General features: G+C 38.5%; 1 protein-coding gene across 1 annotated transcript in view; it reads right to left on the bottom strand.

Annotated features, from left to right (window-relative positions):
- The window catches only part of LOC127967948 (dynein axonemal heavy chain 1-like), a 36,843-nt gene that overhangs the window by 305 nt on the left and 11,458 nt on the right, over positions 1-25,080 (bottom strand). The window contains exons 17-74 of the mRNA XM_052568717.1: positions 24,747-24,945; positions 24,277-24,530; positions 23,316-23,528; positions 23,016-23,180; positions 22,804-22,925; positions 22,623-22,728; positions 22,123-22,302; positions 21,764-21,904; positions 21,473-21,636; positions 21,200-21,310; positions 20,774-21,068; positions 20,434-20,547; positions 20,194-20,343; positions 19,934-20,020; positions 19,602-19,788; positions 19,328-19,419; positions 19,110-19,264; positions 18,295-18,472; positions 18,013-18,207; positions 17,755-17,874; positions 17,520-17,678; positions 17,240-17,353; positions 16,998-17,138; positions 16,748-16,908; positions 16,492-16,649; positions 16,065-16,238; positions 15,510-15,688; positions 15,187-15,414; positions 14,554-14,750; positions 13,773-13,908; positions 13,233-13,441; positions 12,928-13,099; positions 12,661-12,852; positions 12,467-12,577; positions 12,167-12,352; positions 11,847-12,038; positions 10,759-10,926; positions 10,303-10,494; positions 9,970-10,101; positions 9,571-9,696; positions 9,331-9,450; positions 8,573-8,722; positions 8,245-8,405; positions 7,914-8,139; positions 7,621-7,816; positions 7,026-7,177; positions 6,726-6,922; positions 6,480-6,624; positions 6,053-6,211; positions 5,674-5,805; positions 5,363-5,533; positions 3,007-3,186; positions 2,613-2,789; positions 2,277-2,447; positions 1,482-1,612; positions 1,044-1,188; positions 640-846; positions 129-363 (exon numbers count right to left, since the gene is read on the bottom strand). Of these exons, the coding sequence (XP_052424677.1) occupies positions 129-363; positions 640-846; positions 1,044-1,188; positions 1,482-1,612; positions 2,277-2,447; positions 2,613-2,789; positions 3,007-3,186; positions 5,363-5,533; positions 5,674-5,805; positions 6,053-6,211; positions 6,480-6,624; positions 6,726-6,922; positions 7,026-7,177; positions 7,621-7,816; positions 7,914-8,139; positions 8,245-8,405; positions 8,573-8,722; positions 9,331-9,450; positions 9,571-9,696; positions 9,970-10,101; positions 10,303-10,494; positions 10,759-10,926; positions 11,847-12,038; positions 12,167-12,352; positions 12,467-12,577; positions 12,661-12,852; positions 12,928-13,099; positions 13,233-13,441; positions 13,773-13,908; positions 14,554-14,750; positions 15,187-15,414; positions 15,510-15,688; positions 16,065-16,238; positions 16,492-16,649; positions 16,748-16,908; positions 16,998-17,138; positions 17,240-17,353; positions 17,520-17,678; positions 17,755-17,874; positions 18,013-18,207; positions 18,295-18,472; positions 19,110-19,264; positions 19,328-19,419; positions 19,602-19,788; positions 19,934-20,020; positions 20,194-20,343; positions 20,434-20,547; positions 20,774-21,068; positions 21,200-21,310; positions 21,473-21,636; positions 21,764-21,904; positions 22,123-22,302; positions 22,623-22,728; positions 22,804-22,925; positions 23,016-23,180; positions 23,316-23,528; positions 24,277-24,530; positions 24,747-24,945 (9,610 nt within the window). The remainder of the gene's footprint in view (positions 1-128; positions 364-639; positions 847-1,043; positions 1,189-1,481; positions 1,613-2,276; positions 2,448-2,612; positions 2,790-3,006; positions 3,187-5,362; positions 5,534-5,673; positions 5,806-6,052; positions 6,212-6,479; positions 6,625-6,725; positions 6,923-7,025; positions 7,178-7,620; positions 7,817-7,913; positions 8,140-8,244; positions 8,406-8,572; positions 8,723-9,330; positions 9,451-9,570; positions 9,697-9,969; positions 10,102-10,302; positions 10,495-10,758; positions 10,927-11,846; positions 12,039-12,166; positions 12,353-12,466; positions 12,578-12,660; positions 12,853-12,927; positions 13,100-13,232; positions 13,442-13,772; positions 13,909-14,553; positions 14,751-15,186; positions 15,415-15,509; positions 15,689-16,064; positions 16,239-16,491; positions 16,650-16,747; positions 16,909-16,997; positions 17,139-17,239; positions 17,354-17,519; positions 17,679-17,754; positions 17,875-18,012; positions 18,208-18,294; positions 18,473-19,109; positions 19,265-19,327; positions 19,420-19,601; positions 19,789-19,933; positions 20,021-20,193; positions 20,344-20,433; positions 20,548-20,773; positions 21,069-21,199; positions 21,311-21,472; positions 21,637-21,763; positions 21,905-22,122; positions 22,303-22,622; positions 22,729-22,803; positions 22,926-23,015; positions 23,181-23,315; positions 23,529-24,276; positions 24,531-24,746; positions 24,946-25,080) is intronic.

Raw genomic sequence — 25,080 nt, 5'->3', positions numbered from 1 at the left:
CTTTGTAGATCTCTTGTGGAAAAATAAAAAAAAATTGTCACATAAATCACAATGACTCCACGGGATGAACAGTAGTAAAACATTAACAAAAGAGTATTTCACAAAGAAATGCTCTTCAAATTGCTCACCAGCACGGGTAAGAGTTTTGTAGATAGGACACATGTAGATTCCAGACTGAGGGGGCTTGCGGTTGGGAACGGGTACCATCCAGATAACAGCCATCTCTGTGTAGAGCTCTTTGGGACGGGATTCAGTAAGCTGGCCTGTTTCTGAATCCCAGCGTGCCCCTTCAAGATACAGACCGTGGATGAAGCAGCCGAGGTCGGGCCTCACAGTCAGCTCTGCTACTGCTTCTTTCATCACCTAAACGAGGGTTCAGACAGAGGAAATCAAAGAAAACTGCTAAAATAATGGTTCCTAAAAAATATACACATCATGTTGTTTAGATATGCAACAGAACATCCTATTTCAATGTTTGACCTTCTCAGGTATGCCATAATAATTAACCATTATGCTTAATGGTCTATCAAATATCAAGCTTGCTTTGAGAGCCTAATATGGAAACATAGTTGAGGCTTCAAATTGCATTACACAGAGTTTAATGCAAGAAAGCCTTGCCGCTGAAAGCAAATTATGCACCTTAAAGTCAAAAGCAATGGTGTCAATAGAGACCGAAGCTCGTCGGGCAAAGTTCTGCAGGGTTCCTGTGAGGAAGGCTTGGGGGAAGAAGAACCCACTGATCCAGAAAACAGCAGGAACGCCATGTGAAATCCAGTTCTGCAAATAGCTTATACGCTGAACCAGATCAGACACCCAGGAAGCCAACGGCTTAAGAGATGGATATGCCTTGGGAGATATTAAAAGAAGAATATAATGCTTTGCATTCAAATATATAAAATAAGTCTAAGCCCTCAGTAGTCAGAGTGCTAATTCTGATTTGAGTTACACACACAAGAGTGTTTGCATAGTCAAGACATAACAAAAACACTCATTCCACAAATTCAGTGCATGTCTTGCATGGTTAACATTTACAAGAGTCTTGCCTTGGCCTTCCATAGTTCTGGAACAGCGTTGATGAACAGACTGTTAGACATCAGCTCCAGTTCAGATGACATAACCACCAAACCCTTCAAAGCCTTCACCAGATCACTGAGACTCTGGGAAATCACTGATAACAACTTATTGTATCTGTGAGAGTGATAGAGAGGTGCATTTTTAGAGTGTGTGTGTTTTTTAAACATACGTTATTAAATATACACTATCTGTAAGATTTTTCAATGTTTTTGAAAGAACAGTTATAGTAATACTGTTAAATATTATTGAAATTCAAAATAACCATTTTCTATTTTAATAGATTTCAAAATGTAATTGATTCCTGTAATGGCAAAGCTTAATTTTCCGCAGCATTACTCATCATTTTATGTATAGAATGTTAAATGTATAGAAAGTAGAACATCATTTTCTCGAAACTGAAAACTTACCTTATAACCTCCTGAACCAGGACCGTGTTCATAGATTCTTCATACATCACTGGGTATTTATTCATGACCTCCTGCACATTAATGAGACTGGGAATCTTCTCCACAATCCCCTCCACAATTTCCTCTATGATCTTAATGTGTAGAGGAGAAAAGAGAGTGTGCATTATACCTAAAATGTCTATGCATTTTAATTCACTGGTGTTGAACACAAACAATAATAATTGCAGCATTGCAACTACAATAAAAATTAAATGCACGGCTGATTAAAATGCTGCAAAGCCATGTGGGCTTCTACAACTATAGATGATCTGTTTAGGTTAAATGTGTTTTCACTACTTTTAAGAGGACACTGAAGAGCACTGTCTCATGCAAAACAGTGTGACTACACATACAATAGTCATATGCGCTACTATTCAAAAATTAAGAGTTTGGTAAGATTTTTTAAAGTCTCGTGTTCACCAAGACTGCAGTTATTTGATTAAAAATACATAAAAACTGAAATACTGTGTTTTATTGTTAACATTATATTTTAAAGCACCTATTTATTATTTAAATCTATTTTAAAATGTGATTTATTCTTTTGATGGCAAAGTTGAACTTTTCCAGTTTTCAATACAATGTAAAAGTCTTCACTGGTTTTTATATAAACTTAATGCATCCTTGATGTATACAAAAAAACTTATTAAAGCATAAATATTTTTTATTATTATTAAAATTCTTACCAGTATATATTCAGTTTCTAAACTGGTATAGAAAATTCAAATAAATGTATGTAGAATACAATATGACGCATACCTCATCTCTGGACTTGCCTCCACTGGCTGCTGCTCTGGGCTGGAGCTTCACTAAAGTTCCCAGCAGAGAAAATGTCTCATTTTGTGCAAAGCTTATGTTGGCATTGTCATGGAGGCCAAAAATCTCTGGTGAGTCGTTAATTGGTAGGCCACGAAAGTATGTCAAATAACCCTACAAAAAAACAAACAAACATTAGATGTATTGCATAACTCTAAACATAACAGAACACAAGCTAAATCTTAAGCCTGTGAAGGAAAACATTCCTTTTGCACTGATATGAGTTCAGCTTTATTGTTGTTTCCTAATATCTGAGGTAAAGAGATATCAGTTCTGGACCTTGACATTGTTCTCAGTGCTGATTTGTCTGTATTCTCCAGAAGGAGAGTAAAGGTGTTTAGGGCCCAGGACAGCGGGGCAGTAGAAATCCTCCAGAATGTTTAGGATGCAGCGGCGATCCCAGTTGTCTGTCACGCGACCCCCATAGTTTATTTCCCCTGCAGTATACTTCAGAACCTAAACAGCGAGGGAGAGAGAGATCAGTAAGATTTGTGAGTGTTGCTTCCTTTGTACAAACAAAAACGCTACCAAATATAGATGTTCTGGAATTGTTTAAAATGGCATATTAATAGTCACCCAATATATGTTTAATCAGCTAAGGATATGCACAAAAGAAGGGAAATATTGTGTGAAATATTGAAACTGTGTGTGGCAAGAGAACATCTGGATTTGCCTTATATGGGATGTCCTGATACTCATCCAGGAACATTTTCAGCTGGCTGAGGCAGATTTGCAGGTCCCCATCCGTAAACTCATATGGAATGTTAAATCCTAGTGGGCCGAATTTCCTCCGCTCAATAGCATTCCCATGGAAAAGGCACAGAGACAGGAGGAGAGCCTTAAACTCTGCTGCCTGCCAAAAAACATGCAGAAAAAGATTAAGAGAACTATATTTAATAATAAACATAAATGAGAAAGATATGTAGAATTTGAACCAGACACACAACTATTTGATACATTTAACAAATAATATCTAACGCCTCCTCATTTGACCAAAGGGTCTATGGACCCTTCCCCCAAAAAGGAAACAATTACCTCAAAATGGACTGACCAGGCCTCTGGTTCCCTAGCAACCAAAGCCCACTATCTGATAACACTAGGTTCTCAACGCCCCAGGAATGTGGCTAAGCAACCTTAGCTATGACACTTTCGTTTTATAAGAATCTTAAAGATTCTGCTCTTGAACCCCCCAATCTAATTTCATATGCAAGACACCAGACTAGAGACTTCCCTCCAAAAGGTACCATTCCTCACTGGCTCACTCAAATCCTGAGGGTATGACATCATCTCCCTATATAGATCACTGATCACCAGATCAGGGCGGTTCTCTTAGATTCGGGAATTCCAGGAGAAGATGCTGAGCTAATAGCTCTCAAAACCACGCTAAGCTTGTGCCAGGCTTCGGCCTTGACTATTTATTCATCAAGATCCTCTGATTCAAACTGGTCTCATCAACTCACTTCAGCAGAGACCAACTGGAGCCCCAAAGTGCATCAGGACTCTTTATCAAACAGGCGTGACTTACAAGTATCAAACATAGTCTTATTAATTGATACATTAAGTATCATATGCACCTTTTACAAAGGAATATCAAATTGTACCATAGCTCCATGTCTTTATTTCTCATCTCTTTACTGCTTAAGCTTTAACCCTTTTTCCTATGCCAACTGTATGCATGTGGGTGTGTGTGTTAGACAAGTATGAGTGTTTATGTAGTTAATAAAGTCTTAGTTGTATCACGCTTGAGGTTGTTCATTGTTTGCTCATAACTGAAGTCCCTAATCATGCAGATTTTTGCTACATGCTCTGAGTAGTATTGTACAGTAAGAAAGTTATTTTCCTTAACCAGGAAATTAAAGTTCTTAGAATTGACAGACAGTTGACACTGAGAGGTCAAGTAAAAACTTACAGCGGATATAAATATTTATAATTTATCATAACCAGTTATGATTGATTATTCATATTTCCCCCTTGAGCTGATTCGTAACAGATATGATATAATATTTTTACATTTACAGATACTAGCGTTTTTTTTAAATTTTATTTTATTTTTTATATTGTTTATTAAGCAAGGATGCATTAAAGGGTTAGTCCATCCAAAAATGTTAATTCTGTCATTGATTACTCAGCGTCATGTTGTTCAACCCTTCATTCCGTGAAGCACAGCTGACACAGAACAGCAAATACCGTTCACTTTCAGTGGATATTCTCCAAAATGGCACCAGGGTGACACGAAGGAGATGCATTGTTGAATTAAGTAATTATTTTATTTTATTGTTAACAAAAAAAGTATTCTCGCAGCTTCGTAAAATTACAGTTGAACCACTGATTTCACATGGATTATTTTACTGATTATTTTAGCTGTATCTGATCGTGTAAGGGCCCTTCCCTAACGAAAAGAAAATATATTTACCAATATATTTCTTAAAATATATTGTGATATATTGTAATATATTATTTTCCCTTTTTATTTTCTAATATGTTATATATTTGAATACATTTAATAATATATTGATGATACATATATTATATGATATATTGCAAAATATACAAATGATTGACACTTTCAATATATTGCAATATATTGGAAAAAATAAATATGTATAAGAATATATGCCTAATATATTACATGATATTTTCCAATATACTGCAATATATTTTTGTTTCATAAGGGTTGCTGTCTGTGAGAGGATGCATCAAAAATATCTTAATTTGTGTTCAGAAGATGAACAGAGGTTTTGAGTTTGGAACCACAGTGGGTGAGGAATCAATGACGGAATTTTATTTTTGGATGCAGTATCCTTTAAACTGACTAAAAGCAAAAACATTTCTATTTTAAATAAATGCTGTTCTTTTGAATTCTTATTTATCAAAGAGTATTGGGGGGAAGGGGTGTTAATAGTTTTGTCCAAATAAATGCAGTCTTGGAATTCAACATAAAAAAATATAACTATAATCCTAATTAATATGACATATTTTTTTTATCAACATAAAAAGACAAAGAAACAGTGCTTATTTTCAACAGGTACCTTAGTACAGGAATTGATGAAATCATCAGTGAGACTGCCGTAGGTCCTCAGGAGATTGGCTTTAATGCCTCGTGGTGGTTCTATGGTCATCTTGGAGCCATTCTGCAAAATTGAGACTGGAAACTTGTTGCTGGGCAGACTAGTGAGCCAAACACGGAAGTCCCGATTAACCTGCAATACAAACAAGTATTTCAGTATATTTAAATGAACTTTCTTTTGAAAGAAAAAAAAAAACAATGAATGGAACCAAGATGAATATATTCAACAAACAGCCAATAAAAAACTAAAACAGCTATTAAGGTGTGTCGAACTTTGTCAGGATCGATGTTCTCGATGAGTCTCTCCAGAGATGGCATCCAGCTTGGAGCGAGGTGGCAGTTCTGGAAGAAGACCCATTGTCCTTTCTCCATGGCGCTGTGCATCATGGCCTCAGCACTGGGGCCCTGACATACAACCAATGCTGTTAGCCCAATATAGTCAATATACTAAGATGTATGCAGATATAGTGTCTTGTGATGTGTCCATTATTACTCACTTGTTCAATCCATTACTAATGCTTACACAATGCATAGCAGGTGAGTAAAAATATGCACTGCAATCCAGGTATGCGTGAAACAGGCGCAAATCTGACTATACATTTATTACATCAGTTTCCTCATATGTTTATCTCTGGATGTTTTGTGTTCTGACCTGTCCTTGGCCAAGGGAGATGGCGGTCATCTTCTTTGAAAACTTCATGACCTCTGCAAACTTATAGAGGTCAGCAGCAGGGTCGGTACCAGGAGAAAGCACAAAAATGAGAGCGGTGGAAGGAGACGAATCTTTAAACACCACAGACAGGTCTGATGTCTGAGAGACAAGAGAAACATGGTGGAATGAGAGAGATGACAAATCAAAACCAAAAACAGTGAGTCATACAGAAAAACATTATTAGTATGACTAAAAAAATATGCAAATACCTGCTACAGGGTGAATTCAAATTAACCTCTGTTTATTTAACATTCTAATGTGAAGTTCTTACATAAACAGTGTTGCGTTAATATCAAAATGCTATTAGATTGTTAACGCTATTATATGATGATACGACCGTGGTTTATATAGAGCATAGAGCATATACCTGTGGCTCGATGAAGTTCTGACCCAGCTGTGAAGCCACAAAGTCCTGCAGGCTGTGAGTGAGCCGGTCAGCTCTCAAACAGCGCAGAACCAGAAGCTTCTGAAATGAGTCTAAACCACTGTTCCACTCGCCTGGAAGAGGCTCCCTGTTCACATATGCTTAGAAACTTAGAATCTACACCCGACATGCACAATAACAATACCATTTACAACCTCTAACAGGGCCTAAAAGTATGTTTGTGCCTACCTGTGTGGCTGGCTGCTGTCGAATATACTCTTGAATGCAGACTCATGTTTGGAGAAGCTCTCTGGCAGGTCACTGAAGGTGGGCAGGGTACTCAGTGCCAGTATGTCCTGCCAGGCTCTCATGGAGAGCCAGTTTGGAGCAGGGTTTGGAGTCTGATGCTGGGGCCGCCCCCCTGATAACAAGAATTGCCACTCAGCCTGTACACACACAGGCAGTCATACACAAATCAAGATATTTGTTTACTTTGTTATTATTTCTTCCTCACTCCAGACATTTTATCCTGTTTTTCATCTTTCTAACCATATCAATCTTGCTGTCATTCATCAGAATTCTGGAACAGAGGAGGAAGGCAAACATCAGCTTGTGTTTCTCAAAAAGACTGCGGCAGACGTTACTGTACAAGCTGAAGGTGAAGAACTCATTAATGTTGAAAATACGCTCCTTCACTTCATCTGTGGGGAAATAAGCCAAGACAGTTAGTTAATCAGTTTGTTAATTTATAAAATAATTTATAAAGTTTATTAACTATTACGGCCAATGTCTATAAGATGTCTAAAATAAGATCTTAAAATGTCTACGTAAACCTGGATATAAATCTTGTACTGTAGCAAATGAATAAAATGAAAAAGAAAAAAAAAACACTCCATGGGAATTTTCGAGTTATACCAAGCACTAAAATATTTTATTGGGTAGAAATAAAAAATAAAACGTTTTTAATAATAATACAAAATGTATATATATTAAAGTTTATCCTTACCCAGTAAATCATAAATAACTGGGAGCGTTATGGGGCCTTTGAATATTATTGTGGATAGTGGAAAATGACCTTGGAGACAAAAAGACCTTTGCAGGTCTTTCAATGCCAAAGGTCAATAACAGAAGGGCATGTTTTCACCTGCTTTCTCTGAGTTGGCAATCCCACTCATAAAAATCCCCAGAAACCACTCCAGAGAGTATTGGTACATGGGGTCCACATTTGACAGATCTGACACACAGAAGAAGAGGATCTGGGCTCTGACAGCCACAGGGACGTATTCCAGACGTGTGGCGTCAATGTCCCTCTCAGTCGCCTCAGCTGCAGTCACTTTAGCCTAATGGTTTGAAAATGTCCAAAAATCACTGATTTGGTATTAGATTTCTACAGCATAAATAGAAAGCAGATTAAGCTCTTCAGCATTTCTTTCAGACCTGTATTTCTTCGGCTTTGACTTTGGAGGCCGCAAGCACTCTTATCAATTCCTCGTCATCAACAGGGTTTCCCTCTGAAGAGCTCAGTCGGAACAGGATCTGATCTTCTATCTCCTTTAACTCCTGCTTCATTTGTGCATTACTCACAATGAGTTGGTTCTTCACCTTTTCCAGATCCGGTCTCTCTTCAGCTACGAGACAGCCTAGTAGCTGATCCTCTAGCCCACTGTATGAATACGCACAGAAACCCAACACATGTGAAATCCAGAACCCACCTCTAAACCTAAAAGCCCAGGTTATCTTCTTGTCTTAAGAAATTTAAGAGCAGCACCTGGGTGAGAGGGTGAAGTTAATGAGAGTCACTTTAGTAGAGATCTCCGGTGAGTAATGAGGGTTGGGCAGCTTAGTGGTGATGTACATCTTGAAGTCGTCATGATAGTGAATGACAGTGTCTCCGAGTTTTAGAACTACGTTGCCTTCATGGGTGTATGTCTGAAGAGCATACACTCAAGAAAGTCAGATTTACACTACAGGCAGCTAAGAAATACTATAACAAAAAATTCATTTAAATCGTCAAACACTGTTCATGTGCATGTGGCTGCTATAGCACATTTTGAGTTTTATTTTATGATTTATTCACACAAAACAGTGATGTATACCTGTCGCAGGAGCACAGGGTCCAATGCAGGGTCTAGCTCCTCGCCAACATTCTCCAGCAAGCAAGGCTTTCCGAAGCGGATAGCATTTTCTAAACTACGCAGGAAGTCTCGGTCACTCAACTTCATCACAGCTAATGCGTTATCACGCTCCTGTGGAAACAAAACAAAAGCAAAGACCATGCAAAAATTATATTGGAGTAAATTATTTAATACAATACACACAATACTGTTCAAAGGTTTAAGGCCCGTTCACACCAAGCACGATAACTATAAAGATAACGATAAAGATATAGTTCTAAAAATCTTTCTCAATATTAAAGAATAGCGGAGTCCACACCACAACTATAATGATAAAGGCACAGAGAAACTTTAAGAACTATTTTTTTTCTGATAAACGATAAAAACATTGCCAACCAATCAGAATCAATCCTGTCTGTTTAGAATATACAGACAATATCGTTCACTGGTGTGGACGCTAATATCTTTATCTTTATAGTTATCTTTATAGTTATCGTTCTTGGTGTGAACGGGATTTCAGGGTCATTAAGATGCAATTCCCATCTCATCAGCGTTTTCTGCAATTTTTGATCAATTATCAGTAGCCTAGTGAGCATAAGAGACTTTTTTCAAAAACATAAAAAACATTTTTTTACCTAAACCATTTGGACACTAGTGCATGATTTAGCATTAGTTGTTTTGTTATCCAGGGTAAAAAAAAAAAAAAAGTTTTTAGTATAAAAATTCTGTATAATTATTACCGTGTTCTTAATCCACTTGTTGGCCTGTCCCTGCGGATCGATAAACAGAGGCCAGCGCTGAGAGTACTGAGCAATTACTCCGTTCTCCACAGATAGACTATCCTTGGGCAGCCCTGCAATCTACACACAAAATCACGCACACAAACAAATAAACACACTTAAAATGTTAATAACTAGCATATTTACATAGAAAACAGTGTTATGTCTATGCACTGAAGTACTTATGTGTCGGTCTCTAACCTGCCAGGAGCGGATCTTGACTTTGTCTCCCAGTGTGCTGATCAGGTTGGGTCGTTCTGTGTGAGGGACTGCCAGTTCTTTAAAACCCCTGAGCCACTCCTCAGCCATCGCTGAACGATATTCTCCCTGCAGAAATCATACATATTTATATCTACTCTCTCTGTGAATCTCCCAATTAAATGTTAAAGATGAGATTTTTCTGCATTACGGCAATAAAAACAAAAGTGCTTATTTGTCAAAAAAATTTTCTTTCAAAATCAGAATTGTATTTTTTTTTTAGGGTGAAATATGACCTGATTTCGTTTTTGTAAACAACCACCCTCATAATTAACTCACTCAAACATTGAAAGATCATTCCACCCAATATGCATTTTATCTGCCACACTCCCACACACTCACAGTGAAGGGACCGAGGTAAGCTACGTATCCTGCAGCCAGCAGCACATCTCCTGCCACGTTATTCACCATGTACTCCAGCTGCTGAACGGTCTCTCTCCAGCGCACCTTCTCATCAGCCAGTCCACCAATCAGCTGCCACACACAACAACATCCTGTGTCTGAACCGCCATGTGCTCAATAGAAACTCAAAGTATAGCAAACTTCTACAAAACACACTCACTAGTCACATATTTCATACTGATGCAAATACGGTCGGCATGATAAAGTGGTTAATTTGACAGGCCAGTGTCACTGTGAAATAAATGCCAAATTAAATAGTTTTTCTCCACTCACCTTATCTGCACGGATCAATCTGTTCTCACACAGCTGACATTTGGCATCTAGCTCGTCTCTCTTGGTCAGGCATTCATGATACTTGGCCTGCAGTGTAGCAATGCCCTCCTCTACAGCTGCTAGTTTCTCCTTAGCATCATCCAGAATGCGTTGTGTTACATCCAGATCCTCCTGAGCTTCCTGCAAGGCTTGCTGCTCACACACACACACACACACACACACACACACACACACACACACATACACACACATATAAAAATGAATTAATATAATTATTAAATTAGCCTCAGTTTTGGTCTAATCACAAAAAAATGCAAGATGCTGATAGGCAGAAAAGTGCTTAAAACTGTCAGTTTTTATTACAGACACAGATATAAAAACAAAGACACAAAAAATGAACATTTAAGGAGATTTAAGCTAAACAATGGATTTAGCACAAAGGAATCAAGCTCCTACCCGTTTGGGCTCTACAGCTCTGGCCACAAAATGGTACACATGCATTGCTCGCACCCACTGACAGATGGAAGTACAGGCTTTGGACACCTTGGCGATTGATTCAGGCTGGAACTCTGGGTTGTCAATGTAAGGCTGCACTTGTTTGATCACCGAATCTGGGATGTTTTCCTGTGGGATAAAAGACCAGAGCAATGGATTATACACTTTGGTCTTAAATGTTTCAAATAATATTTCTAACGCCATGAAGATTTTGAATTTGTGCTAAAAACCTTACAATGCTTGGGCTCTGTAAAAGTTTTCATGTTTTTCAAATAAACCAAAGACATTCATGCTCACCAAAATGGCACTTATTTTATTTAAAATACAGTTAAAGGAGAAATATTGTAAAAATATATTTACAATTTAAAACAATTGTTTTGCTACTGTAATATATTTAAAAAAAATGAAAATTATTTCTGTGATTGCAAAGCTAATTTTCAGTGGCTATTAATCCAGTGTCAAACGATGCTTCAGAAATCATTCTAAAACTAATCATATCTGATTTTGTGCACAAGAAACAATTCCTATTATCATCAGTGTACATTTACATTTATTTTATACTAAGTACGGTTCAAATCTATTAACATATTCAAACATATGACATATTGCTTGAAACTAACTGATATAAAAATTATAAATAAACTTTATTTGGAGTACTAATTGTGCGCAATGCACATTTCTTAATATTTAACCTAAAATGTGTTTTAATGTCATTATTGACGAGGATGATATATTCTTTGAATAATATCGGTCTTTAAATGCAAGATATTTAAGGTTTACCAAAGGTATACTTGCAATAGTTCCACTTTAGCACAATAAAAAATATTTTAAGTATATCTTTAGTTGGACGTCAGCACTACTTTTGCACAATTAAAGTGCATTTCAAGTGTTTCAATTCAGCAGAAAATAAGTAGGCCTATATTCTATATTTAGAATAATAAAAATGCAATTTGCATTAAAACACATTTCAGTCTATTTATTTTCACTATGTACATGATAAACAAAAAGGGACATGCTTAGATTAGTCATATACAAAATCTTCATCTCACCTTGTCATACTTGAAGAGACTGTCCAGAAATTTTCCTGGATCCTGCAGAATACTCTTTCCTGCATCCCAGTAGTCATCAACCTTCTCTCCGAGCTTCTCTCCTGCAACTTTCTTGGGTTTGATACCCTTCAGGATACAGACAGCTTCTATAACCAGCTTCACTCCTTGAGGAGGCCTCTGCATAGCCCGCACCTACAGTATATCAAACACACACACAAACACACACACACAAACACACATACACACCTCCTTGTGAGCTTGTATGACCTGAACTTTGTGGTATTTTGGACAGACGATAACCGGAAATATGATGTATGCACCTCAACAACATCATTCTTTTTCAGCGACTTCAGGCTAGCGAGGGCAGCATCCAAAGCAGGAAGTGCTTCATCCAGGTCTTTCTGAGCATCATCAGCGATGGCATGTGCCACACGGGCCTTTTCAGTGGCTTTAGCCTCCTCAGCTTGCACCGCTACACGGGTCTCCTCAGCTACCACTGTATCTTCCTACACACACACACCCACACACACACACATATATCTCAGGCAACAAAAATCAATCTGGAATCTTATTCATTCATGTTTGCCTTCCTAACTATTTATTCTTGCTGTTTTATTCACTTTTATTTTCTCCATGGTGATCACAGTGTCCTTGGCTGCTTCCTCCAGCTGAGGCCTCATCATCTCCAACTCTTCCTGCATCTTGCTCACATCCTCTGCTGTCCTCAGCAGCTACACACATACACATACAATCATGAAACATGTTTGTAGATCATGTAGAATGTGTAGGAAGAATAAGACGTTTCCTAAATCACCTTATCCAGGCCTGTTTTCATTCTCTGTCGAGCGCTGTGTAGCTCCTGCTTCTTCTGGCCAATCAGAGATGAGAAGATGCTGAGGAGCTCCAGGTAACTCTTAGGAGTGACGTAGTTGTAGCGGGAAAGTTCAGCCAAGTACTGCTCACACTTCCTGGACACCATTTGATGGATCTCAACACACATCAGTGCCTGTAAAGAGAGACAACAGGTCATTTTTACGATCTTGAATGCACTTACACATGCATATCTCACACCTTTACTGACCAGGCTTTGGATGGCCGTAGGACTGGCGTCCAGTTCTGGAAGCTCATTGAGGAAAGATGTTGCTACAGACTGTAGTGCCTCCTGCGGCCATGCGCTGAACCAGTCAATTGTGCAGCAGTTGACCAGTGAGGGGAACTGCCTGAGGCGAGCCCGGAACACTTCCCCTACTGGACTGTAGATGGAGACAGAGAACAGACGTCTTGAGACTCAGTTTCCAACTGTTTCCTGTATGTTTCAAGCTAAAATTTTATGGGATATCATTCTAACAAATGGGACAACGTATAAAGATATGTATAAAGATAAACCTCATGCAGAGAACAGTGTGGATGTTGCTACGGACTCTCTTGATGTAGGCTGCCATGAGGTTTGCTTTGGTGGGCTGCTGGCCCATGTCCTGAACCACAGGTTTCATGGCAGTCAGGATCCGTTCCTGCTCCTCTGAAGTATAAAGATTGGGCACATCGCCTGAGTTCAGGATGTTATTCACATCCTCCAGGAATGATTCACTCTTAATCTGAAAACCGGCAGGTAAGACAGAAAAAAAGTGTTAAAGACTTGGACAGCAAATTGTTGTTTGTGTCAATGTGATTTTCATGCAGACACTGTAAATCTTTAAGAAACATAGGATTTTCTTAAGGATCATGTGACACTGAAGACTGGAGTAATGGCTGCTGTAAATTCAGCTTTGCCAACACCGGAATACATTTTAAATTTATTAATGTGTTTACTATTTGTGTTTACAGCTTTAGCGAGCATAAGAGACTTCTTTAATAAACATTAATAAAAATCTTTTTAACAGTATATCTGGTATATAATGTGAAAATGTTTATAATCTGTGAGCTCACCTGTGTATCTACAAACAGGAAGGTGATCTGCACATTCTGCAGACCTGCCTTTAGCATGATGCTTTTGATGTCCTCTCTCCACTCTAGGAAGCCATAGTTCTTGGAGAGTTCAATCTGGAAGCACTCATATTCAGCTCTGACAATATAAGGACAGTCACATTCAAAACATCTGTGTTCAACAGGGAAGCCATAGATGAGGTTTTTAATTTGGTCTATCACTTTTGGTTGGTTTCCAAATGGACATATGAATGAAGGTCTGAATGTTCATTTTGATGCTGGAATATAATAGCAGGATTTACACTGTAATCATTTCTTTGTGGGTGGCCATGTATAAAGACATTTTCACTAAAAAGTTTAAGATCTGGCTATTACTTAATTTTAAATGTTGCCCCTTAAACACATTCTAATAATAATTTGGACATTTTTTTCCTTGTGTATAAATACTGTGTCTATGTCAAATTATGTATTTGTATTATATATGTCACAGTTTATTAGATTTTTTCAAATAGTTGGTACTGATATTGAACGTTGCTCGCGTATGTGTTCCAGACATGACATAATTCTTTACAGTTCTACATGAGTGGCAGATCAAAACGTTTACAGGCAAGGATAATTTTAACAAAAGTATTGATGTCAAAATTGTTTAGGTTTAAACATAGTTTTAATTCGGCGGGTCAATGTAACTTCTGGTTTTGATCAAATAAAGCCTTATTCAACTGACTCTCATTAGTGATGCTACTTATATTCTAAGGGTTCAGCATAACAACTCTTTAGCTCTCACATGTGTGTCGCAAGCCTGGTAAGCGACTGGCGTCCACTGCCACCAACTCCTAACAGCAAAGCGTTCCCCAGGGGCTGGCGCAGGATGCGGCTGATACGACACACATGCTGTATGGCGTCCATGAACAGCACCAGCTTCATCTTAGTGGTGCTGCTCTGGTTATAATCATCCATGTACTCCTCCATCACACTGGCCAGCTGTATTAGTGGATACAGAACAAGACTTAAAAAAACCTTTGTGATTCTAAAAACAACTATTTTATTCTAAATATTGCCAGGGCAAGCAAAATGTGTGACGTTACATATTAACAATGAGTAGCTGCTCACACAAAAGTCTGATCCAGGGTTATTACTGTTAAAAAAAATCACCTGAGATAAAATGAACATAAACTGAAAATAAATTAAATATATATAAAAAAAAACTTGTCAAGGCAACAGTTCTAATTTTTGTTTAAAGTACTAAAACAGTTGCAATAAATAAATTAAAAACAAAATCTTAATAAACACACACTATATAAACTTTTGATATCATATATATATATATATATATATATATATATATATATATATATATATATATATATATATATATATATATAATACATATATATACAAGGCAATATAAGCCTTGTACCTTTTCTTTATCTTCAATCAGCCGGTAGACCTTGACAGCCCCAGGGAACATGAAGTCCCCATATAGGACTGGCTGGTATGGGACCACCTCCTCAATCTTGCACCCAAACTCCTGTATGTGAGTGTGGAGGAGCTGGTCAAACCACTTCCTGTCTTCATCACTGACCAGTCGATCCTGGAACACCCTGCAGCTCTCATGATACCAAAGCTGCAATAACTGTATTTTATTCTGAGGAAACAGAGATGATACAAAAGATTTTTACGAAGATTTGAATAGATAACACATGACATATCTAAAAAACTGAGACTTATTAATGGTGGTACCTCTATTTTCACAGCCTCTGCCATCAGGATGCCCTGGAAGACTTTTGAGAGGTCCCTCAGGTTGAACGTATAGTGGGATTTAGCAGGCGTGGGTAGGAGAGCAGAGGTAAGAGTGGAGTACACCCTGATGGTGGCATCTACTAGTGGCTCATTGAAAGGTTTGATTTCTGGAACTTTCTCTAGAAATCATAGATGCAAAAAGAGTTTGTGTGAGAAAACCCATTTTGCGAGTGAGGCATATACAGTATGTCAATATAAGCTCAGTATTTATCTTTTCAGAAATATATCAGTAACTTATATTTGTAAATATCAATAAGAAATTTGACATTTAGTGGTTTAGTCTTTCTCTTCGTTCTCTCTGTCTATCTTTCTGTTTCCCTGTATCAAGCTTACTGCCTGGGTCCTTTTTACTCATATTTCCATCTGTAAAAAAATAAATCAATAAATCAAAGCATCAGTCAAAATGCTAGCAAAGCTTATGACAGATGTTTCCTGTTGAAAACCCACATTGAAATACATTCATATCTAGATGCCCACATGTTGACTGTTACTCACCCATCCAGCTCCCCAGGATGGTGGAAAAGATCTTCTTCTTGCTGGCGTCCTCCATTTCAGTGAAGGACAGGAAGTTGAAGTGGCGTGTGAAACGCTGAGTGATGGGGTTCCTGCCGCCACCAGGAGGGCCCATGGCACACGCAAAGTTTATGTCAACAAGGTTTTTAAAGGTCCCTTATAAACACAGAGGATGAATCAGAGTTTGTACAAAGTATTTTTGTGCACCATCATTCAGGAATGCTGCTTAATATGTCTGAGGAAACCACAGATTCTTTGATGAACAGAATGACCAAAACAATAGCATTTAGGTGAAATAGAAATCTTTCTGTTGCTTTTGATCACTTTAATGCATCTTTGTTGAATAAAAGCAATCATTTCTTTAAAAAAAACAAAAAAAAAACAGACTGACCCAACTTTTTAAACACACCTATCTGTTTTCTGTCATACCAGCCTCCGTGATCCATCCACTGGCGCAGCAGTTCAATGGGAGGCTGAGCTCCGTATGTTTCCAGCATGGGCATGTTCAGATCATCAATAAAGAAAATAAAATATTTTCCCAAAGGAGGCCCAAACACACCTTTACGTCTGCAAGTAAGATATATGTATATGCTAAAAATCTAGTAATATGTACAGAGAAAAAATTAAGCAGTAACAGACTGATGAAAGGAAGAGAAAGGAAGAACCTTCTGTCAAGTTTGCTGTCAATATAGTCTTGAGTCTGGTTGGCGGAGGTGCGAGCAGAGAACATTAGGAAGTGAGTGATGTATTCAGCAGGCATGTTCTTGAGAAGCTTGTCTGATATGGTCAGGGTCTTTCCTGTGCCAGTTGGCCCAATGCACAATACCTGATAAATCAAAAGAGGAAACAAGCTTAGCTGCACATGCACATGCCATTAACATGACTGCATGTAGACTGAGAGTCAAAACTACCCACAGGCTTCTTATTGGAAAGCAGCATGTCTATCAGGAAGGACATGCGGACAGTGTCAACTGTGGGCACAATGATGTCAGAGTAGCTAGTTTCTGGGGTGATGACCACTTCCTGGGCATATTTCATCCAATTGACCCACTGAACCTGAAGCATTTGAAAATTATTTAATTTCTTTTACTCAAAAGTGTATCTCAAAAAATGGTTTGTAAATTAATTTAAATATTCATTCCAGAATACATTCTCACCTTCCTCTCTTTTCCATCCTCCTCCTCCTCCTCCTCCTCATCAAAACAACTTATTCCTGCATCGTCTAAATTGTAATCGTATACTAGTCCTTCCTCAGGGAAACCCAGTTGGACCTGAAAAACAAATAAACGAGGTTTGCAAAATGCAGCTCTGAATGAATAAACTTACAAAAAAGCAATACAACTATTTGAATGCTCTGTGGCTCTTCAGCTTAATTATCTACAGATGAAAATTGCTGATAGCACTGAGCTTCATGATAAATGTTATGCTACTATTGACCTTTTCTTCAACCATCTTGCCCCTGAGCCAAGAACTGAAACGTTGGCAGCTGGCAGAGTCTCCTGTAGCCCCAACACTCCATATGAGTGAAAAGATAAACCAGGGCTCAATCAGCTCCTGCAGCCGAGACAGTTTCTCCTGGGAAGGGGGCTTCTTACCCTAACCACACACACAAAATTCAGTTTAGCCATGAATACATTAGTTTAACCACTGTAACACAAAAAAGTTCTCTGACCTCCCGTGGGATGAAGGGCTGAAAGAAACAGTCCATCAGTTTGAGCAGAGAGCACGTAAGATTGCTGTCCATGGAGGTGATCACCTCCTTCACTGATTTTCTGACAAATTGAATGGAGTCCTGAGGCAGCACATAAAAACATCTTAAAACCTTGATAGACAATGAACTACATACCTTACAATATGTTCACTTTTACTTGATCAACAGATTTTGATCAGGCTGTAGACCATATAAACTAAACACTACAGAACCGATTACCTGTAAGAACCTAGTGAAGAGAGAGTTGAGCTGATCTGTGTAGGGCTGAAACATGTCAGGGATTGTGCGGAGCCAACATTCTGTGAATGGAGTCAGACCCAGAATACTGGGCTCAAGATATACCATGCCACAGCGAGAAACCGTGGCAGGAGATGCCACTGCCAAATCCTGCACCTCAAACATCATGGTCATCACCTGAGGGCCAACAAGAAAAACAGAAAATTATTATTATATTTACACAAAGGAGGTACAAAACAGAGCTATTAGAAGAAATTCTCATACGTCAGAGAGTTTGATGATCTCTCCAGAGCTTAGACACAGTTTCTTGTTGTCATCCAGAACCGTGTTCATATTCTCGATCCACACAGCATCCACAGGTCCATCAAACATGTACCACTTCTTCTCCTGGTCCATGGAGGCAGCTCCATCCCGAATGAGACAAGACAGTATACCATCTGTCCTGTAATTTAACAGTTTGTGTGCTTTTAACAACCTTTATTTATTTAATGATGTATTTATGTATTTCTTGCGAGATCTTAAAGGGGGCATCGGATGCCAATTTTCCATAAGTTGGTTTGATACTTTAGGGTCTTCATGAAATACCTGCAACACACTTTGGTGAAAATTCCCTAATAGTCATCTAAAACAATTCCTTTGTACCTTGTCAGAAGCAGCTATGTTCACAGCAATCCATTTTGGTGCATGTCTCTTTAAATGGTAATGAGTTACTGCTCACCCCACCCACATGTTTTTTGTGTATTCAGAAAAAATAAAAAATAAAACACAGCTTACAACTGGCTGATGGACAGTCCATCAGTGGTTGTAGGCGGGGCCTGAGCAGAATGACATCATACCGCTCAGAAACTCAAAACAGATTGATAATTGAGACGATTTAGTTTTTTGGGGGGAAAAAAAGTAGTGAATGGATTTTTATTATTGTGGAGTTTTTGTGTCCACACACTGCTAATATGCAAACACCTTGTAAAAGTGAATTTTGCATCCAGTTATACTAAGATTGGATAGTATAAACTCAGGTCAACATACAACCAGACAACCTGTACAGCACTGTTATTGCAGTAAATTCAGAGTGCACTCACCATTCATGAGTAAGCTGATCAAATTCTCCATAAAGCTGGCCCATAGTGATGGATTTGGGGTTGAGTACGTAGGTCTGTACAGACTCATATTCTCCTCCACTAACTGAGGGTTGGCCTTTCAGGGCGGTCATTGCTGCTCCCAGGACTTCATAACACTGTAAGTATGATAGAGTGCATATAAGTGAATTCCGAAATCAGAATTTTTTTTAGCAGCTTACCTTTGTTTTACCAGAGCCTGATGGTCCTACCAACATTAGACCGTGTCTGACTACAGTGGTCTCATATAATTGAATACACTTGGTTATAAACCCTGCAAGACATGAAAAACACTAAAAATGAATTTGCTGACTAACCAGTTTAGCATTCAATATGATATATTTAGTATTTAGCACTAACTGATAGTAATTCTACCAATTGTACATAATCAGTTCGGTAAGAAATATGATTTTCTATTGTTTTCTTATAAATCACATGATTCTACTGCACACTCACCATCCACATCTTTAAGGCATTTGATTGCACAGACCTTCCTGATGGACTCTTCTAGGGTACCATAGTCTATCGGCTCTTCACGGATCTTGGGGAAGAGGTCTGACACAATGCCATTGAAGAGCTTGAGGTCGTCCTGAAGGAACTTTGGTACATTGACATCTCTGATGGCACGCAGGCATATCAGCTCCTGCATAAATCATACAATTCATACAGCAGTAGATGGTTTTATATATGGTACTTTAAGAAGAGATTCAATTGCAGAAAACAAAAATCAATAACATTGTAGAATACTGCAGAGCAAACATGCATACAAACATTGTGTATCATCAAACCTCATTCATATCAGGATTTTCCCTCTTCAAGTTTCCAGCAGCAGAGATGACAGTTTTTACAGCTCTCATCCCAAAATCATAGTGGTCCTAATTGACAACATGCAAGAAAGTGAATTTCACATGAAACAAATAGATGAAGTCTGAAGAACAAACAGAAGAAGCAAGCAAAGCCTATTTTTCTTTTTCATTCTTCTTGTCTGACTTTTCTATTTGAAATTGCCCCCCAAAACATAGCTGCACTCATGCCATAAAAGTCAAACCTGTGAGCTGAGCTGTTCTGAGGACAGTTTGAAGGTGCTGGTGATTTTTTTGGACAAGACTTTGGCATCACTGAAGCCGAATGAGTAAAGAGAGATCTCTGCTATCATGGCGTAATCAGGGATCATCATTGCCACGGGACGGAATAGAGCCTAAGGAACACATACAATATGTTATCAATCAGTCTTTTTTTATTTTGACCTTTTACATTGCTGCTGGTGAATTCCATACATTTCAATTACCTTTAAATTATCTGGTAGTTCAGTTCGACCAGCATAACCAGGATTCATAGTGATGAAGACTGCACAGGATGGAACAAGAGGGATTTCCATGCCTTCAAATACAAATCTCTTCACCTGAACACAACAAACAGGACATCAGGTTTTCCACAAATTTTTACCATTCATTTTCATGATTATCTAGATAAATAAATAAAAATACGGATAAGAATAAAAAAAATAATTTACTAGATATGATGTATGATAAAAGTTATGTAAAAAAAAAAAAAACTTCCCTTCTGTCCTTAACATGCACATATTATAGTGTTTAAACAGTAGGCCTCAAGTGTGTGATTTTACTCACTCTTTGCTGTTGGGCTTTTTGGATGGTTGTGATTTGTTGAGCCACAACTGATAAAACCTCCACATCAATTCGATTGAATTCATCAAAGCAGGCCCAGGCCCCTGAACTAGCTAAGCCTTTGAGGAACTTGCCCATGGCTATGAAGTCCAGCTGATCGGAGCAGTTAAAAACTACAGTCTGGATGGCCAGAGCTTTGCCCAGGTCTTTAGTTGTCTCGGTCTTTCCTGTACCCGCAGGGCCTGCCGGGGCACCTCCAAACTTTAAGTGTAGCGCACCAGTCAGCGTGAGGTAGCACCTGTGTTATGGGCAAATACTGTATATCATTTTAATTTCTAACAAAGAAAGCATCCTGTAAAATCATTTTCTTTGAAAAGCATATGTACAGCTACATGCAGTATAACTGTGGTTCTGTTTTCTAAATGTCACCTGTCTGTCAATGGAGTGATAACAAGTCGTCCTGAGTTACCAAGGTACTCATAACCATACAAGAACTCAGCATTCACTGCTCTGATGTACAGGTCATCACGCCAGTAATATCTATGAAAACACAAACACTAACACGTGTACAGTAAACTGATCTCTCTCTCTCTCTAATATATATATATATACACACACACACACACACACACTTCACTACTTTTACAAGACAACTATCAAAATGTTACAATTGACATATATTTAGATTTTATATTGTATAACCTCAGTTGACTGATCCACTCAAAGTCATTGACACTGGACACTTTCTCCTCAACCAGCTTTGCTGCCACATCTTTAGCATGCACTTCAATCACAATGAGTGCTGAGAGTACCATCCGCTGCATCTTTGACAGACGACCCCGCACCAGCTGCACCAAATCTCCCAACTGTGTGGACATATACAAACACACACTTTAGCTTAGATTCAGTGTTTCCTAATCAGAATTTACAACATTGTACTGCACAAAACATCCCCAGGAATTGAATTGTTGCACTGTTGTAAACAGTACGTGCCTGTGTCTGTAGCTGTGGATAAAGCCGATCTGCAAGGTCTCCCTTATCCAGAGACTCTGACACCTCTTGGGTCCAAAATGTTTGACAGCCAGCGATCACCACCTGCCCAGGCCAGGACAACACCCACTCTGTACGAGGATGCTGCAGGGTTGAGACTTCATATCAAAACATTCACTGACAACATAAACTACTTGTTATTATAAGAGACATTGTATTTAGCAACAAAAAATCTAGTGCACTTTGTAAATCAATGGTGTTTCATACTGATTAAAGGGCCATTTACATAAAACAAAAAAACAAAAAATGTGTTTTAGCTATGCACTTTGTTAAAAGTCACTGACTTCAGAAACAACACTTACCTCTACATAGGCATGCAGGGAACGACTAATGTTGTCTCTTACACTGGCCTTCATGGAGTTCTCCACTTCCCGCAACCAATGCTCCACATTCCCAGAAGGAGACACCGGGACAGACAACTGGACTTCCTCTCCCTCAGCAGAGTACATGTGTGTGATCAGCAGATCTGACTGGAACTTGAGCTACATGTTGTACAACAGATTTCAGAATTTCTGACATTAATGAAACACTATATGTGGTGACCCTGGACCACAAAATCAGTCATAAGTGTCAGTTTTTTTTAATTGAGATTTATGCATCAATGATTTCTGGCATAAAATAAAAATATGTCATTTTAACCTATACAATGTATTGTTGACTATTTCTACAAATATACCTGTGCTACTTATGACCTTAGGTCCACAGCATTTTAAATAAACCAAAATGTTATTTTCTGCCATGCTAGTAATATCGTAAACATATTACAGCAAACAAGACCTGTTGTATGCAAAAAAGGACTCACCCGGGCAACGTTCTCAAAGCATTTGCGGAGATGTGGCTGGACTGCTGTTGGATCTTTAGTCTGAGATAAAATCTCCAGCAACTCATCATCTGATAAAAAGTAAAATCTAAAACCAGAAAACAAGAGAGTTCTTAAAGGGGTCATATGATGCTATTAAACCATAAAAATGTATCATTTTTACCTGGGAAAGGCACTTCGTTTGGTCTCCAGGTATTCACTCAGTCCTTTCTGAACAAGCTCCAGTAAATTGTTACAGTCTTTGAGACTGGCCAATAAACGTGGTTCAGGACACACCTCAATCACCTGGACTCATAAAGACAATCGCATCTCAATTCTTTGGTGAACCACTGACAAATCAAAAATAGTATGATGAAGTAGTCTGACCATGCTCACCTTATTGTTATCATGGGCAGCCTTCATGATCTTCCTCCAGGTGCGCTCCATGGTCAGATACCTCTTTCCTTCCACAGGCAGCTGCCGGTTGATGTCATCAGAGCTGAAAATAGGTTCCATGTACAGCCACGACCGCTGACAGATGAGCCACTCTTCTAATACTTCCTACCAGCAGAATACCACAGTAACACAAATACTTTTAGTAATTGTTTTTGGTGTGGACGCCTATTACTAAACAAACATCCAAAAGTACCTCACCTTGTGGATTTCAGAATCATACCTGCAGGATGATTGGCTTACCTGTGTCATTTTTAATTTACTTTCCCATTTGCTGATTCTCTCCTCGAAGGGTTTTTTATATGGGGAGAAGGCCATGCTCTGAGTCATTACAATGTGGTCATCCAGGAGCTGAGAAGCTTCGTCTGGGCTCTTCAAGATGTAAGTCCCTGTCTCCTTATAAGGCATCACCTCAAACATCACCGTTGACCACTCCTTCTCCATCTTTATCAGAGCCTATGTATGAGAGCAGAAAATAATGTCATGTGACATAATATCTCTGTGGAATTGTTCTGTTATGCAGTTCAGGAAAAAAAGGATCAAACAGCAAAAATGTTCCTGTGATATTGTTATTAATTTATATAATTATCGAAGGGTTAGAAAATATCTCATAAAATATGAGTTTAGTGCCTTTAGATACAATGTCTTGACCTAAAGCAGCCAGAATTTTGCATTACGATCTGATATCAGCCACAACTGTACAGACATCCCTACTGTAGCTTTGGAATGCAATGAGCCCCATGGTGCAGCTCTTCCAGTTGGCTTAGTGGGTCATGCAGCGCTGCTCCACTTCTGGCCTTAGTGGTCTTTTGTGGTGTAGCACTACCTCAGGGCTCAATAAACCTTAACAAATGATCCCACAATGTATTGTAATTTCTAATTATAATAATAATTAAAAAAATTCCAATCCAACGACAGACAAGATGAGCTTCTGATAAAACTTGGCTGTCTATGAAGAAGAAATGCAATGGATAAATAAAATATCTGTAGCTTTAACAAAAGCCCTGGAGCTGTCAAAAGTCCACTAGTTGATGCAAAACTTCAACTCACAAATGAATGGAGATTTCTTTTTGCAGGTAACACTGAGAAAGAGTATACAGTGCATTGCTTATTTTCATATACTACCAAACACAGTGTTCTTATGTGCCTCATAAATACAAAATACATCTGAAAAACAACTTCATGGGACAAATACTGCACTCACTTGCTCAATAGCATATTCTTTTCCAGCCTCCTGAGCCACTTGGGTGATTTCCTCCGCATGATTTTGTAGGCCCAGCTCCAGACAAAGGGAAAAGGTGAGGTTCGCTGTAGATTTTATATTCATGTTAATACGTTCAGAAAGAAGTTCCCAGTGGCGGTTCCGCATGCCAGGATTCCTCAGGCCCCGGATCAGGGGAATGAACGGACGGAACTCTTCAATCTTAGTCCGGATTTCAGATGCCACTTCTTGACAGGCTGAATAGAGTCAATAATGATAAAAACATGTTTTGAACAGTATGACACGAACACATAATACATATGTCTAAACCACAGGTTTTTCTTCTCCTTTTATATTTATGAAAATTTCAACTTCACTTATAAAACAGGAAAACATATCTCTTTCTTGATGCTAGGTATGACACAAAAACATACAATATTAGTTTATGTCCTCTAACATTGTTTCCTACTCACCAGGAATGTCTTTAAACTGTTTGACACACTGGTGCATAGTCTTGTAAGCATCATTGACATTATTCTCCAATTGTTCAGGGTTGATGGCTGACAGCGGGTCATTGAGCCAGCTTTCATGCCAACGCAGCCAATCCGATGTTGTCTTCCACAGGTCATAAAATGGCTGAAACTCTTTGTTCAGCTTCTGTAGCTCGGCGTACTACACCAAAACCATAAAACACGTGCCAGAGATTTTTCAGTTTTAATGTTCTTAGACAAAGTATGGTCTCATTAATGTCATAGAATGAAAATAATAAAACAATGAATCACAAATTTGCGTGCAGAGTTAACCTAC

The sequence above is a fragment of the Carassius gibelio genome, chromosome B11 (assembly GCF_023724105.1).
Source record: "Carassius gibelio isolate Cgi1373 ecotype wild population from Czech Republic chromosome B11, carGib1.2-hapl.c, whole genome shotgun sequence".
Classification (NCBI taxonomy): domain Eukaryota; kingdom Metazoa; phylum Chordata; class Actinopteri; order Cypriniformes; family Cyprinidae; genus Carassius; species Carassius gibelio.
This window is presented reverse-complemented; position numbering and strand designations above follow the sequence as displayed.